Genomic DNA, 17159 nt, shown 5'->3' with positions numbered 1-17159 from the left:
GAAACTCAATACTTACTCAATAAAATAGTAAGCAATTTCATTGTTGTTTAGTTGCTCAGTCATGTCCAACTCTTTTGCAACCCCATGGACTATAGCCCACTGGGTTCCTCTGTCCAAGGGATTTTCCGGGCAGACTACTGGAGTATGTTGCCATTTTCTCCTCCAGGGGATCCTCTGAACCAGGAATCAAAACTGCATATCTGTGTCTCCTATACTGCAGGCAAATTCTTTACCACTGAATCACCAGGGAAGCCAAATAATTTCATTACTAATACTAATCTCAGTAGATTCTAAGCCAGATTAGACATAATCTATTCTGAATTAAGCAGATTCTGAAACTGTTGCAAGATACTCTGTTATAGAGCCACATCATCTTCTATACTACCAAGTTCACTTTGTAGAACGTAAAGGATGTAAACTATGAATAGAAAAATTCAGGTCCTATCCCAGATCGCTGCTCAACCTGCTTTAACGCAAGTGACTTGCTCACATCTTCTAAGCTGGTTTTTCCTTGAAACTGGGATGGTAACTGCCATTTCCAGATATGATTGTGTGTCAGACAGGACTGAATCACCATCAGCTGAGATCAGTATGTCACTAGAAACCACAGTCAAAATGAAAAAAAAAAAACCCCAAAAAAACAAGGAAGTTAAGGCTCAAAGAGGTTAATGACTTGCTCAACATCAAAGAGTAGACAGTTGAAAAGTTCAGTTGGACACTATTCATGACAAAGAGATTACTGCACTTATAAAGCAAATACATTATATATAAAAATTTTTTTAGGAAAGAAACATTGTCAAATAATGGCAATGAAGAATTACATTATCAACGGAAAGTGCTTATGGACTCCAGAGTACATCTAATAAAATACCCAAATTTATAGATGAGAACCTGAGATTATATTCAACTTGATGAAAACTGAGGTCCACTTTTTCCATGAACCATATCACCTTATATTTAAAAATACTTCATAAATTATAAAGGGATAAAGGGCTATAAAATATAAGTAGTTAAGAGAGAAAATTAATTATTGTACACTAGCTGTGAGAGATTCCGAGTGCTATGACTGTCTTTGGAACTGCACAGCTTAATACACCTGATCATCTATTTATATGTCATGGCTTTGCTTGCTGGTGAGTGGAGAGAGAGGATAGTATCTGTTTTCTGCCTAGATATGAAGGTTAGGACTTAAGTCTGGTTAGGGCAACAGGATAGCATCTAAAGTTGGAAAGGACATTTCCACGAAATTCACTGTGAAATACAGGGCAAGAATACTGCCATTTTGCATGTAGATGTCTCAGTGTGACACTAGGAACTGTACTTTGGGCATTAGTAGCATAATCTCAACTGTGCACACAGCTAGTATGATCTCAGACAGTCGGATTATACACTAGTAGTAATAAAAGTAGAGGTGACCCTAACTTAGAGAACCCAAGGAAGTTTACAATTCGGGTCATTTTCCAAACCATTTATAACCTTAGCATATTTAATTTCTGTGCTCCTGCCAGCTTAATACTGCTCAGATTGAGCTTTGGGTAGTTCCATTTTTAAATTCCTTGGTGTCACTTCTCTCTACATACATGAAATAAACTCTTTGACCTCTGACTGATGCTCTTCCCCAACAGACTGCCTAAGGAGAGGCAGTAAAACAAAATACTTAGGTAGGAATCACTGTTCCCTGGTGGCTCAGTGGTAGAGAATCCACCTGCAATGCAGGAGACACAGGTTTGATCCCTGGTTTGGGAAGATCCCCTGGAGAAGAAAACGGCAACCCTGCCTCTGCATGTGGTTCCCAATAGCAGGAAATACCCTTTATTTCTACCTTTTTCCTTCTACTTTTGAAACGTTACAAAGTTTTGATATTGCCCATCCCACTAAGATAATACTTGCCATCTGTACTTGTGCCTCTTCTTCTAATAATTCTGAGAGAATTAATAAGTACGAAATAGTATTATGTGTGTGGATATATGGGATATATTAATATTTGTTGAAATACTTTCCCTACACTCTTCAGGCAGGTTATTTACACTCATCCTACGTCCATGTTAAATTCTAGAATCTTTGCTTCCTGGGGGAATCAATTTCCCCCCCAAGCAATGTTTTCCCACACACATTTCAGGACAAAAATAATTAGAGGAAGCTCTGTTCAAGAAGAAGGGGAAATATATTAAGAATTATTCAATTTCTGTTCTATGGTAGGAAGAACTAAATCATTACTCCATTCTAATTAAGTTTATCAAAAGAAATAAAAACTTCTGAAGTTTTATGTGTCATTTAAATACTTGCCAATTAGTCATATGATATGACTGCATCTCACGTAGCCATAACCGCTCTCTAGCGTGTAGAAAAAGTGATTATCTTCCACAACACATACATCTGATTTGATCTGAAGACAATTTACCTTCCTCTGGACACCTCCAGGTAAGCATAAAACTTACAGTGCCAAGGTCAATGATGAAGCAGTCACCCTTGTTGAAACTGTCCCAGCTTAGGGGAACTTCCGTGGCCCTGACGACTCTCCGACCTTTCACATGCAGGAGCCTCTGAGCAGTCAAGTCATTTGTAAGCACATGATGGAGTCCAGATGCCACACCTCCAGCCTGATCAGTGAGAGAAAGAAAACAAAACAAAACAAAACAGATGAGGCTTTGACATGGCAGCTTAGAAAACCGCAGTGTTGGTGCCAAACTGCTTGCTAGACCAAAAGAAAACAGCTAAGTGCGTGTGAAAAATTAAATATGCAGAAGAGAATTTCCAACAGGCAAATCAATAGGTAATTGTTTTGTTTTAGGCTCTTTGTCCTTCCTATTTTAACCATTCCAGTTAATACTGCAAATATTTACTGAAAACCCTCAGTATATAAAACCTGCTACATAAACAGAAAAGAGCTGTTATTCTTTTCCTTTGGGAACTAATGATTCTCAAAGCAGTGAATGCGAAGGCAGATAAGGATTTCAGAGGAAAAGGTAACAGGAGGTTAGAGAGTCAGAGGTCACAAGCATACACGAAGAGGGCCCGGGAACCAGGCAGCCTGAAATTCCCACAGTCACAGCCTCAAGACAGAGGAGGGACCTGAGTGCCTGCCAGGTATGGGCTGCTTCTAATCTTAGTCCTTGATTTTACATTAAATAATCACCTGTCTTATTTATCTATTTATTTAGGTAAAAATGGTTTACAAAACATGCCAGGCCTAAGTATTTACAGTCTAAATTGGTTGCATACCCCCACCGAAACAAAAAGAAAATCAAAGTCCAACCACAGTGAACTAAGAAATGGGGACAAAAAAAGAGGAACAATATCAAGCACGTCTTCTTGCATCATTTGAAATTAGCTTTCAGCTTTTTTAAGCTTTTCATTATTTTCCTGAATTAGTAAAATGTTAGGGACAATAATATTTATTTACTTCCATAATTAACTATGAGGTAGTGTGCAAAATAAAGGTACAGTGGAAATAAATCTGTTATTTATTGATCAAAATCCTCCCATGATAATATGGAAAGAAAATTAGCAGTAGAAGTCTATATGGGACTTCCCCGGAGTCCAGTGGTTAAGACTCTGCTTTCCAATTCAGGGGTGCGAGTTTGATCCCAGGTTGGAGAACTAAGATCCCACATCCTTGGGGCCAAACAACCAAAAATATAAGACAGAAACGATATTGTAACAAATTCAATAAAGCCATTAAAAATAAATGTTCCACATCAAAACAAAATCTTTAAAAAATGAAGTCTATTAAATAATCCAGATTTCAAGTTTATTACATCAATATATACAATAAATCCAAAGAAAGAGGTCAAGCTTCATATATAATTAGTAGCACATTCTTTAAATTTCCAAATGACTTTTAGACTTCTCTGCTTTTCCAAAAGGCCCTCATGAATATAAAGGTTTTATTAGTATGGGCTTAAATGTTGACTTCAGGATAACTATCACCACAAGCTTTTACAAATGCGTAATAATTTCCCAGTTCATAATTTTAAAAGGATTGCCATATTTCTTGACAGCACAAAGTATTATACAGTAAAGTTTTTCATCTACATATTACTATGCTTGGCCATTTTAATTTTTCAAAATAAGAATTATACTGTGATCTGATAACAAAAAATAGTGTAAGAACACTGTGTTCTGAAAAAAAGTTATAAAATATAGAGTTGACTTAGGCTGAAAATAAATATATAATATTAGGATTTCATACAGTGAACTATCAGAGTGATATACATAGTCTGTGAACATTTAATGGCATTTTTAAAATTAATTTTGACTCTAATAATCGATGCCAAAAATGAACAAAAAACTTAAGTTTCATATATATCCATATAAGAAAGTAAGTAATTCTTCTGTGAACATTGCTTGAATGAACCCTAGAAACTCCCAGTCTCCTTCTACCTACTTTAGAGAATGAAAGCGAGGCGGATGATCTGCTAAACCAAGGGAACCATAAATACAGTTTTACTGGCTGACAGATGTCTAATTGTTGCTACTTACAATCACAGTTGGGGCTGGGTCTTGTTCAAGCTGGAAAAGGGGCTTAGCCAGAGATATAATAGAAGGAAGCAGTAGTAAGTAATTAACCCTCTATAACTCTTCCCCAACTCCCTATAAAACCTCACAGAGAAAAAAACCACAAGTCGATTAAATGACATGGGACAGGGGAAGATGGTCTCAACATTTCCTAGCTACATCTTTACACTGCATATGGCAACTAAATGTGACCACTGCTGACTTGGTAATGGTAGACTTTGCCAAGTTTTACTCATTTCAAATAGACACAATATCCTTTTCAAAGAGTATTCCTAAATAAAACATTTATCCAGACATTTGAACCATTTACTTATATTGAAAGCATCATAACATCATGGTTACTAGCTTAGGCACTGGAGTCGGTCACCCAATTCAATCATATAGCACCTATGAGACCTTCACAAATTCGCTCTCTAAGCTTCCATTTACTTATCTCAATAGGATGATAATGATAGGAGCTGTACTACAGGGCTGTTTTCTTCAATTAAATGAGATGACACACATGAAGTGCTTTGTACATCCCTAAAAGCATGAAATTAAGTATAACATAATAATCTTTGCTGTTCTGGGTGGTAAAATGATCCCTGTTTCCACATCTCCTATCAAGTCTAGCTACAACTACACATGTTACCATCTGGTTAATGTCACTAATGATAAGATAGTAAACTGTTTTTTTTGCTGATAAATTTGACCTCCATCTGCAAATATCCTCTTTCTAAAAAATCCTGATTGGTGCTGGTTTTAATGTTGACAATTAGAAGACAATTATTCAATAACTATAAAATTACTTTTATCATGTCCACTTTTAAATATGTTTCCAGAAGTTTGATTTCAGAAGACCCACTAATACCAGAAGAATTAATAATAGCATGAGTCTCAAATGATTGCATATGCACTATAACATACACATTTTTATCATTTAATCTAATCCTTATGACACCTACACAAGAAAGCTGTTGTTACCCTGTTGCACGTTTGAGGAAACAGCACAGAAAACCTGTTTTCCTGAAGCAAACAAGCTACATGTGACAGACATGGGTTCATAACCAGGATGATGGTACAGTACAAGCATTTAGTAATACAAGCCCCAGCTTACTCTAAATCTTGGATTCACTGATATACAGTATATTTCAGGATCATTTGACATAAAAGTAACTCATATGAATTAAATAAAAGGCAATAGTTTCCTATTTAATAGTCTCTAGACTAGAGAGAAGTCGGAGAAGGCAATGGCACCCCACTCCAGTACTCTTGCCTGGAAAATCCCATGGACGGAGGAGCCTGGTAGGCTGCAGTCCACGGGGTCGCTAAGAGTCAGACAGACTGAGCGACTTCACTTTCACTTTTCACTTTCATGCATCGGAGAAGGAAATGGCAACCCACTCCAGTGTTCTTGCCTGGAGAATCCCAGGGACGGGGGAACCTGGTGGGTGGCCGTCTATGGGGTTGCACAGAGTCGGACACGACTGAAGTGACTTAGCAGCAGTAGTAGCAGCAGCCTAGAGTCAGAATTCTAGTTTAGTAGTTTACTTCTGAGGTTTTAGGTCTCCACAGGGCTAATATACTGGAAGGGTAGGGTGGTAGGGTCTCATAGGACACCTGCTGAAGCATGTTTGATTTTTAAAAAGATTGTTTCTGGGGTGTATGTAGGGAAGGTATTCCTCACACTTTAACTGAACATTCTCAGGGGCATGGGGAATAATGAAGGATAGACAATCTGCAAGGGTCACTGAGAGAATTCCAGAAAAAGCTATCCTTTACTGAAAGTTGCCTTAAAGGTATAGAGATACCACACATGTGTTCAATTCAGTGGTTTCATTTGTAACATTTCTAACATCAAACTAAGCTATTTGGGAAATGTATGTATAGTTCTATGTATTAACTGAAGCTATAATTGTTATAAATACTGGATTCATATGTTCCAGAACAACTGAAATTCCTGAGTCGTGAGTTATTTGTGGCAAATTAAGCAATTCTTTAGAATAGCAAAAAATAAACACTATTGATGCCCATGTTGCCTATATTTACTTAAACTTCATTAAAAATTAACCTGCCAAATGAGATTAAGTCAGAATATGTCACACATTATACCATATATTCCACAAACATTTATCCAGCTACCTATTATGTATCTAGAGAGTCCTGGGGATATATGAGTGAACAAAATAGATTAAAATGAAACCAAAATACCCTGCCCTCTTGCTGAATTACTTCACTCTGTGTAAGTAGCATTGACACATACTACCATGTGGAAAACAGCCAGCCAGTGGGAAGCTGCCGTAGGGCACAGGGAGCGCAATCCGGTGCGCTGTGATAAGCTAGAGGGGTGGGATGAGGTGCGGGGGCGTGGAGGGGAGGTTCAGGAGGGAGGCCGTGTGTATACTTACGGCCGATTCACACTGTTGTATGGCAGAGGCCAACACAATATTGTAAAGCAATTATCCTCAAGTTACAAAAAAAAAAACACCTGCCCTCAATGAACACTTATTCTATCAAGACATGAGGTGTGGATGGATAGGAAGAGAAAGGGGGTCATAAAACAATTCGAGGGAGCTGCTTACCTTGTATTTCAGACCTCCTCTAAAGTAGCCAACAAAATCCGTAGACTCATAGCCTTGAAGTTCTCTGTTCTGCACAGGTTTGCCACCCAAATAGTCATCCATCTGAACAGTAAAGATGGCGGCCGCTGTGCTTTCATCCTGAGTACACTCCTTCCCTGAAAGAGCAAATGACAGTATCTCATTTGTCACCTGAGACACAGGATTAAGGCAGAATGTCTGACAAGAAGAAACTCAGAAACTGTCTTTGAAATATATACCAGTACCATAAACTTATGTATGAATTGTTCATCTTCAACAGAACAATCTTGCAGCAGAAATGATGCAATATAAAATACTATTTTGCTAATAACTAAAAGAATTGCTCTGTATCTGCTTTCCAGTTCTTTTTTTTAAAAAAACTTTAAAAGAATCACCACTGTCCAAATATGTTCAGCTTGATATAACAATATATTCCAGTAGGATTCAGATTCATTTGGTATAGTCGATAAGATCAAGCTGTCAGAACATTTTTCAATTGTCTTAGCCTTTCTCAGCATTAATCTCCAGGTTTCCAACATGTCAATATATTAATATTTGTAAGGAATACAAACATCACAGGCCAGAACTAAACAACACTTTGAGGATGGGAAAATTAATGTAACTTGACCTTATCCCTATTTTTTTTTAAGTATAAAGGGTTTTTTAATAAGTATGTATAACATAGGCATAATTAAGTCATTAAGTTTTTAAGGAATTTCACGTGTTCTGATTCTTTCCACTGCCAAGCACCTTAGTTCCTCCAAAGTCATAATCTTCAAGATAAAATAGCCCTTTCAAAAAGCTCAACCCACAGCTCACAGTCAGTCCATAGTTCTTTTAGTTGGGCTTCTCTGACTCCAATGGAACATGGTCACCCTTCAAAATTCTCCACATGTAATCTTTGAAGTCCAGTTTTCTCCAGCAATTTACTGTAGTACCATGTTTAAGATCAACAGATGGATCTGTCTGGTTTTGAATTTGACAACTTTAAAAACGGGGCTTCCCTGGTGGCTCAGTGGTAAAGAATCCATCTGCCAATGCAGGAGGTGTGGGTTCAATCCCTAGGTCAGGAAGATCCTCTGGAGAAGGAAATGGCAACCCACTCCAGTATTCTTGCCTGGGAAAACCCATGGACAGACGGCCTGATGGGCTAGAGTCCATGGGGTCACAAAAGAGTCAAATACAACTTAGCAACTGAACAACAACAAAAATGTATTAAGTTCAAATCAGATTTACTCCTAAGCAATAAAATCCTAGAACAGTACAGATTGTTGGGATATGCCAATACTTTTTCTTTTAAGTCCAGACACCGTGTTCTCAAGATAAACATGAAGATCGCTTCTAGGACTACAGAGCTGATAATTTCCCTTATATCTTAAGCTTTCCCCTATGTTTGAGTCCCAGTGTCCCCACTTCATTATCTTACTGGCATCAGATAATATTCTCAGAAGGAAAAGGGAGAATAAAAGAACCAGCATGCTCACATCTTTTGAATGTTAACATATGCAGTATTATCCTGGGAATTTAACATACAACACACATTCAATTTTCATAATTCTAATACAGATCTGATCCAGGCAACCTCACTGAGGTCAAAACACCAATTCTTAAGACCCAGTGTCCTCAATGTACACAAAGATCAGAACCAGGACAGTCCTGAGAGGACCTCAAAATTTATAAGACATTTTAAAACTTTTACTATTCCTAACCTGTGTGAAAACCATTAATGATTCTAGAAATAATAGCAGCTAATATACACTTATAGCACCCTTGCTATGGGCCAGACACTGTGCTAGTGTTTTACATTAATGATCTGCTTTAACCTTCAAATGACCCAACGTAGCTGAAATCATTTTCTACCATGTTACATCAGAGGACACGGAAGCTTAGAGAGAAAAAGTAACTTCCCTGAGGTCATAAAGTTGACCTTTGGCAGACACAACACAGGTTTCTGTGACTGTGAGGCACAGATCTTAGAAACTACGATACTAGTTGGCAATTTTTATACTCAGACTCTCACTAGCAGTAAAATTTTGAGGTGACTGGGGAATGTAATTTTCCTCCCTGGATAATTGACACATAAATGTTTAGGAGCTCTAACAATACTAGAGTTCACCTGGAACCGCAACTAGGAGTATTCACTAAAGTTGAAGAAAGGAAGTCAATCAGGTATATTAAAGAAAGAATTGAATTTATTTATAACTCCTCTCTTACTCTCAAAGAGGACCGGTGAACCATCTTCTCAGGGAAAAAAAATCAGTCGCTACGTATCAATTTTATGAACTCGATGTGGTCAAAGGAAATTACTTAACACACATAAAAATCACATGCAGTTTTGCAGTCTGAAAGGGCTCGAGTGTCATCTTCTGTCCACTTCCCCAACCACAAATTAGATTACCAATGAAGGCAAAGATGTAGATTCTACACGGAGGCTTTAGGAGGGAAACTTAAATCAACCTTAATATGAAAGGTGTTGAGGATGATGCATCTGATACACATATTTTTACTTGAGAACAAGTTGAAACCTGAATTTCTTGAGGTAGATACAAATGGATAGGTATCTGATTAATGTATGAACTGGAAGTAAGTTAATTAAATTATCCTATAACTTGTTGATGCTTATGTACTGGGCTTCCCTGGTGGCTCAGACGGTAAAGCGTCTGCCTGCAGTGTGGGAGACCCAGGTTCAATCCCTGGGTTGGGAAGATCCCCTAGAGAAGGAAATGGCAACCCGCTCCAGTACTCTTGCCTGGAAAATTCCATGGACTGAAGAGCCTGGTAGGCTACATAGTCCATGGGGTCGCACAGTCAGACACGACTGAGCAACTTCACTTTCACTATGTACTGTGCTAGGCCAAGGAATGTCAGTATGAGTAAATCAGTCTTTTTAAAAAGGCTGAAAGATTTTAATGAAGCCAATACTAGCCTTTGAATATAAAAACTAGTATCAAATTCAGTTATAGCATGAGGAAATTCTCGTTAAGTGTTCAAAAACTCATGAGTGTTCTTAATGAGTTCTTATGACTTCATTTATTTTTCCTGTGCTGATTTTCCCAGTGCCGTTCATGTTATGTTGTTTTATGTTATGTTATTTACATTATATTGTGTTATATTTTATTTGTAAATATGCCATAAGTTTGTTTAGTCTCCAAGTCGTGTATGACTCTTTTGTAACACCCATGGACCGTAGCCCGCCAAACTCCTCTGTCCATGGGATTTTCCAGGCAAGAATACGGGAGTGAGTGGCCAATTCCTTCTCCAGGGGATCTTCCTGACCTAGGGTTCTAATCTGTGTCTCCTGCACTGCAGGCAGATTCTTTACCACTGAGCACCCTGGGAAGCCATATGCTGTAAACTTCCTGAAATTTTTTTGAGGATGTGATGATTTTATATATAAAACATAATAAAAAGAGAGGTTTAATGACTAGGTTAGTGGAATATCCACTCATGATAAAAGCTCTCGGCAAGTCTGGAATACAGAGGAAAATTCTCAACTTAATAAACAGCATCTTCAAAAAACAAAGCTAACATAATTTTTAATGATCAAGGACTGAATCCTTTCCCCCAAAGATGGGGAACAAGGCAAGTACTCTTACTGAATATAACACAGGAAGTTCTAACTATTGCAGAAAGGTAGGAAAAAGAAATAAAAAATATACAGATTGTAAAGGAATAAAACAATGTGTCTATTTAGAAATGACAGGATGATCTGCATAGAAAATCCTAAGAAAAAAACAAACCCTTAAGAATAAATGCATTCAGCATGATAGCATGATAAATATTAATCAATGACAAAAAGCAGTCTCATTTTTATATAGAAATGATGAACGTGCAGAAATTGAAATTGAAAGCACAATACCATTTTCAGTCACTTCAAAGAAACTGAAATACTCAAGAATATGTTTAACAAAACAAGTCATGATCTACATGCTAACAATTACAAAATGATGATAAAAATCAAAGACCTTAGTAAAGACAGTGTTCATGAATTGTAAGTTTTGTAGTATAATAAATATGTCAATTTTCCCCAAATTAATCTATAGACTTAATGTCATTCTTGTCAAAATCATTTCAAGGTTTATTACAGATTACATGAGTTTGTTATAAAATTAATGTAAAAAGGCACAGTCCCTAGAATAGCTAAAACAATCCTGACAAAGAAAAATAAGGTAAGAAAACTAACTCTATCTGATATTAAGTTTTCTTACACAGGCATAATAACTAATTAAGATAGTGTGGTATTGGTTGAAGAATAGACAGATGGATCAACAGACCAAGTTTCCTCCAATGGAACATTTTGTAAAACGTTAGTATGGATAGTTCAGTATACTAAATTAGTATACTATATGTATACTAATTCCGTATGCTGCTGCTGCTGCTGCTAAGTCGCTTCAGTCATGTCTGACTCTGTGCGGCCCCATAGACGGCAGCCCACCAGGCTTCCCCATCCCTGGGATTCTCCAGGCAAGAACACTGGAGTGGATTACCATTTCCTTCTGCCATGCGTGAAAGTGAAGTCGCTGAGTCGTGTCCGACTCTTACTGACCCCATGGACTGCAGCCTACCAGGCTCCTCCGTCCATGGGATTTTCCAGGCAAGAGTACTGGAGTGGGGTGCCATTGCCTTCTCCACTAATTCAGTATACATACATTAAAGTATAAGTATATAAGGACAGGACAGCACAGACTGCCACAACCAGCATACTGACAGTGATACAATCCCCTTACATCTCTCGTATTTCCCCAATCTTACTTGTAGTCATCTGCATTTGTACATTAGTTATATATAATTTTATCACATGTGTAAATTTACATACCCACCATCATAGTCAAGACACTGTATATAGTTTCATCACCAAAAAATCCCTTATGGTGCCTTGTTAAAACTCCACCCACCTCCCACCTGAATCACTCCTTCCTCACCTCATCCTTAACCTCTGGTAACAATGAATCTAGATTTAAAAAATATTATGAGTAGAATCATATAGCATGGGACCTTCTGGCATTGTTTTCCTTCTTCCCATTAGGCATAATTCCCTAAGGGATTCATCTGACTTGTGTTTGTCCGGAGTTTGGGGCTCTCATACAGAGTGATGTCAGAAAGAGAAAAACAAATATCATATATTAGCACATATATGTGGGAGCTAGAAAAATGGTATAGATGATCTTATTTGCAAAATAGAAATAGAGACAGAGCCATAGAGAACAAATGTATGGACACCAAGTGGGGACGGAGAGTGGGATGAATTGGGAGATTGGGATTGACATGTATACACTATTGACACTATGAATATAATAGATTACTAATGAGGACATGCTGGATAGCTCAGGGAACTCTACTCAGAGCTGGGTGGTGATTTAAATGGGAAGGAAATCCAAAAAAAAGAGCATGTGTATATATATGCATGTATAGTTGATCCACTTTGCTGTACAGTAGAAATTAACGTAACATTGTAAAGCAACTATACTCCAATAAAAATTCATTTAAAAACAAGTTTGTTCCTTTTTGTTGTTGAGCAGTAGTCCTTGGTATAGATGTGCCCTTTGTTTAATCAGTAACCTGTCGACAGTTATGTGGGCTGACTGAAATTTTTGTCCATTCAAATAAAGCTGCTACGACATTAATGTACTGGTTTTTCCATGAATATGAAATTTCTCTGGATTAAATGACCATGAATGCAACTACTGGATCACATGGTAGTTGCATGTTCAGTTTTATAAGACCCTGCCAAAGTCTTTTCCATAATCTCTGTACATTTTATATTCCACCCCCACCACAATCAAGGTATAAAACTCCAGTTTCTCAGCATCCTCCCCAGCCTGGGTATAAGTTCTTTGTATTGTATGTTGTATACTGTCGCCCAGTTTTTTGGATTCACAGTGCCTTGAAATAGAACCCAGCACAGACTAGTTGGTAGATGCATTTAAACTACTAGGTGCAAAACTGAAATCTTTTTTTCAGGAAGAACCAATGCAACAACTTCTAAATTACATGCAACAAATGCTTACTTTGTAAAGGAAATAAAACAAAAAAATAATCAAATAAAAAGATCTGAGATATGCAAGGGTATTATGGAAAGACACTGAGGGAGAGGCCAGGGAAGATAAATTATCTTCTGTTCTCCTGTTTTGGGTCCCACTTCTTCCTGTTTCCCTTTTCCTCCTCTCAGCTGGCCTGTTTCTTCATTTCTAGGCTATGCCCCTTCTCATTCCAGGCTGATTTTAACTCTATTCTCCTTCATCTTCCTCTCAACTGACTTCCTTTAGTCAGACTTTCTCTTCCCTTGAACTTCCAGCTCCCCTCTTGGAACTTTCCCTCAATCTGTTTATCTGAATAAACCTCATGAATTCACCCAAATTTAGGTCTAATGGTGTGCTTGTGCTCAGTCGTATCTGACTCTTTGCTACTCCATGGACAGTAGCCTGTCAGGCTCCTCTGTCCAGGGGATTTCCCAGGCAAGAATACTGGAGTGGGTTGTCATTTCCTCCTCCAGGGGATCTTCCCAACCCAGAGATCGAACCCCCATCTCCTGTGTCTACTGCATTGACAAGGGTTCTTTAACCACTGTGCCACTTGGAAAGCCCAAATTTAGGTCTAATTATATCTACAGGTCCTGCTGGCTACTGTGCTCTAAACTTTCCACATTTCCCGTGAGTTTCTATCACACAACCCCTCCCAATTCCCCTCATCTGCCTTTTTTTCCATCAAGGCTTTTCTGCTTCCCAGTGACCACAGGCACTTTGTGTCTCTTTCCTGGTGCTCATCACATTTTACCTGTGTTCTATCACTTCTGTTTTATTGCATCATTGAGATTGTAAACTTTCAGGGAAGTTTCTTAAGATATTCGTATGCAAAAACGCCTTACACAGTGCTGGACACATTGAAAGTTACTGAATTAACCTATTAATTAACGCACTATTAAGTCCAGTGTTTACAGATCTTTAAGATCATAAAATGTTTCTGCCCAAAGCATTTCTATTACATTTTTTGAAACTGATGAACTAAATCAGTTTAGTTTCTCTTCCCTTTCTGAAGTCTGATTCATTCATTCATTCAGCATAAGAGTTAACTTGAATCTATTATCCCTATGAAACACGGTGCCTAAAGAACTTATCTAGATAAGAAAGAAGCTACAGAATTAAAACAATTGTATAGGTTCTGTCTTACCCAGGTAAGCTCTCTAAGCACTGTGTTTTGTAGGGTTTACCTATGGAATTAAAACAATCGTGGGGCTTCCCTGACAGTCCAGTGGTTAGGACTTGGTGCTTTCACTGCCATGGCCCCAGGTTTGATCCCTGGCTGGGGAACTAAGGCCCCACAAGCTAAACTGGGTGGCCAAAACACAAAACAAAACAATAGTGTTTAAAGCTCATTTGGATTCCTCTGACAAAGTCAAATTTAATTATTATCTGCAGCAAGATATGACTTTCTCATTTTAGTTCACCAAAATGACAAATGTGGCATTTCAGACACTTTTACTCTTTGCAGAACTAAGTACTGAACAGAAAGACCAAGGTGAAGGCATTACTATTCTATGTGGCATCATTCATTCATGAACATAAGTTATACATTAAGATTTCAGTGGGGTGATTCTTGGTATAAAACATAAACAGATCACTGTCTGTGATAAAAGGAATAGTGACATTATACTGGAAACCCACAATGAGTTTGGATCTCAGCCTCAGCCTCCTCAAGCAGGCACAAAATTTCAGTATCAAATAAATGTTATAATGAGACAGTCCTGTCTCCCTGTATGGATTTCTCATTTGAGTGTTTGCTCCAGGTGGTGGCTAATATTGAGAACATCACTTCTCAATGTTCTCTACCATCTTGCTTCTCAAAATTTTCAAATGTTAGGAAGGAAAAATGACTTTCAGGGACTACAAAATGTGTATGTGTGTGGTTTTGTGTGTTTTCCCCATAATGAATAAAACTAAAAATAAACACAGTCTAGGGGAGGCAAGCTGATTCTCAACGGAGGCAATAAGGCTCAGATAATCGGTGTGTTGTTAGACGGGGTGTGCCCACTGGCACAGGATCTCAGAGGGAGAAGTTAGACATTCAGGATGTTTACGAGTAAAAGTAGAAGGTGGAAAAAGTAGAACACACAAGCCCCAGTGTCCTCAGAGCCCGGCGCGGGTGAAGCCCAAAATAATTACTACCGATGAAGAAGCTGTTTTGTTCCCACCTGTGTTCTTGCTCAAACACATAAGTAATAAATATAAAAATAATCATTATAAAGCGACTCATCTAAATACAAAATCTGCCATAGAAAGTTATTTACTTTGTATTGATAAGGCGGCCAGCATCCTAATCAAGAGGAATTAATTTCTGTTCACCAAAGATGCAAGCAGCGCGGTGCAGGCTTGGAATGTGATTTTTAAAGCAGCCAAGAACTTACTTAATCGTTGCAATTACTAGAGAACGCTAAGCTGAGTCCAAGGCTATACATATATATATAATTTTTTAAAGGACTTCCCGCGGCCGCGGCGAATGCCCACAAACTTGTTCGACTTCATCTCCTCGCTGACGGGGAATCCAGGACTGAACTTGTCGGAAGGTGAGCCTAACTTGGCCAGCCCCAGGGCGCGGCTGGCAGCCGTCCTGGGAGGAAACGGGAGTTTGGAGACTGGAAGGTGAAAGGGGGAGAAGCTGGAGGAACCAGCTGCAAAACCTGGGGGGTGGACTCGACAAAGGTCAAAGCGATGGAGGTAAGACTGCTCCCCCTCTTCGCCGCGCCCTGCGTTCGCTGCGGCGTTTGCAGGCGCGGACTCTCGCGAGTGGAAGGTGTCCAACCCCAAAGTTGGAGGGGGCGCCCCCCGGGGCGCAACCGGCGCGATGGGTCTCCAGGTGGGTCCAGCTAGCGCTGCCTTCCCCCAGCCCGCCACTCTCAATCCCCGGGCGGCCGCGCCCCTCCCCGAGCCGGCCCCGCGGCCCCTTACCCAGCCAGAAGTGCAGGCGGTAGGTGAAGCCCCGGCTGGCCTGCGTCGTGTGGAGCACCAGGTAGGCATCCCCGACGTAGAAATCGCCGTACGCGCTCTCGGGCACCGGCACCAGCTCCAGCTTCTCAATTCTCCAGACCTGCAGCCCCGCCCGCTTGCCCGCGCGGGCGAACTCCTCGTGGTACAGCCCCTGGGCCATGACTCGGGCACGCGATGTTCCGTGGAGTGGACGTAGGATCTCGCTGACCTGGGAGTCGGACTGAACTCAGACCGACTGGAAAGACCCAGGTCGCAGCGGTTTTATAGGGTTTGCTCCGCAGGACGGGAGGGGGGGCGGGGCGGGGATGATCGGGGGCGGGGCCCCCAAACGGGAGGGGCCAAGTGACCAGGCAGGCGTTACTAGCCAGGAGGCAATCCCTTCTCAGCCGAAGCGCAGCATCCTGTACCAACCTCCTGCGCCCTTTCCTGCAGCCCGAAGGGAATCAGAATCTCAGAAATCGTAGAGATCCTGAGGGAACTTACTGAAACTCCAGGAAATACGTCTTCCCAGGAAGGACATTTTCCCTGGCAACAGATGGAGGAGATCAACAATTAAAACTGTTTAGTGCATCGTTAAAGGAAAAAAAAAAAAAAAGGCTATCCAGGTAACGATTAATCATCAACTCCATCATTTTATCTGCCAGTCCCTCCATCCCCGCTGGCCACAGTTTCTCTCTGTCTTGGTCTTCCCGATTTGAAACTGCCATGAGAAACAGCTTGTCAGTTTTCTTGGAAAGAATGAAAACCTGGAAGGACAGCGGTCTTACCCGGGGGACAGACCTCTATAAGTCTTCAGGGGTTCAGGGAGCTGTGATTAACCTCTTTGCCACCTGCTTCCTTTACCAAGAAAAGTTTTTGGGGAAAAAAAAAAAGCAGCAATCCTCTTGGGGTGTTCTCAAGCTGGGCTGTTTGTGACTGTGGTATTAGATACTTAGCTTACCGTGTGAGTTACCTCTTACAAATGCTTCAGGGTGCTGATCTTATTGTCTTCCCTACAGAGTTTGCTTTTGTAGCATGGGCAAAGCACTGTAAAATACAGATGGAAGTTTACTCCTTATTTTGCATTCATTTAACTGAAGCT

The 17159-nt window shown here is 39.7% G+C and overlaps 1 protein-coding gene across 1 annotated transcript in view; it reads right to left on the bottom strand.

The window, feature by feature from the left end:
- Positions 1-16344, bottom strand: part of SCIN (scinderin) — a 79835-nt gene extending 63491 nt beyond the window's left edge. The window contains exons 1-3 of the mRNA XM_043462738.1: positions 16040-16344; positions 7080-7234; positions 2439-2600 (exon numbers count right to left, since the gene is read on the bottom strand). Of these exons, the coding sequence (XP_043318673.1) occupies positions 2439-2600; positions 7080-7234; positions 16040-16238 (516 nt within the window). The 5' untranslated portion in view covers positions 16239-16344. The remainder of the gene's footprint in view (positions 1-2438; positions 2601-7079; positions 7235-16039) is intronic.
- Between the last annotated feature and the right edge of the window lie 815 nt (positions 16345-17159).

This window comes from Cervus canadensis, chromosome 3, assembly GCF_019320065.1.
Source record: "Cervus canadensis isolate Bull #8, Minnesota chromosome 3, ASM1932006v1, whole genome shotgun sequence".
Taxonomy (NCBI): Eukaryota; Metazoa; Chordata; class Mammalia; order Artiodactyla; family Cervidae; genus Cervus; species Cervus canadensis.
The sequence above is the reverse complement of the archived record's forward strand: the minus strand, read 5'-3'. Positions and strand labels throughout refer to the sequence as shown.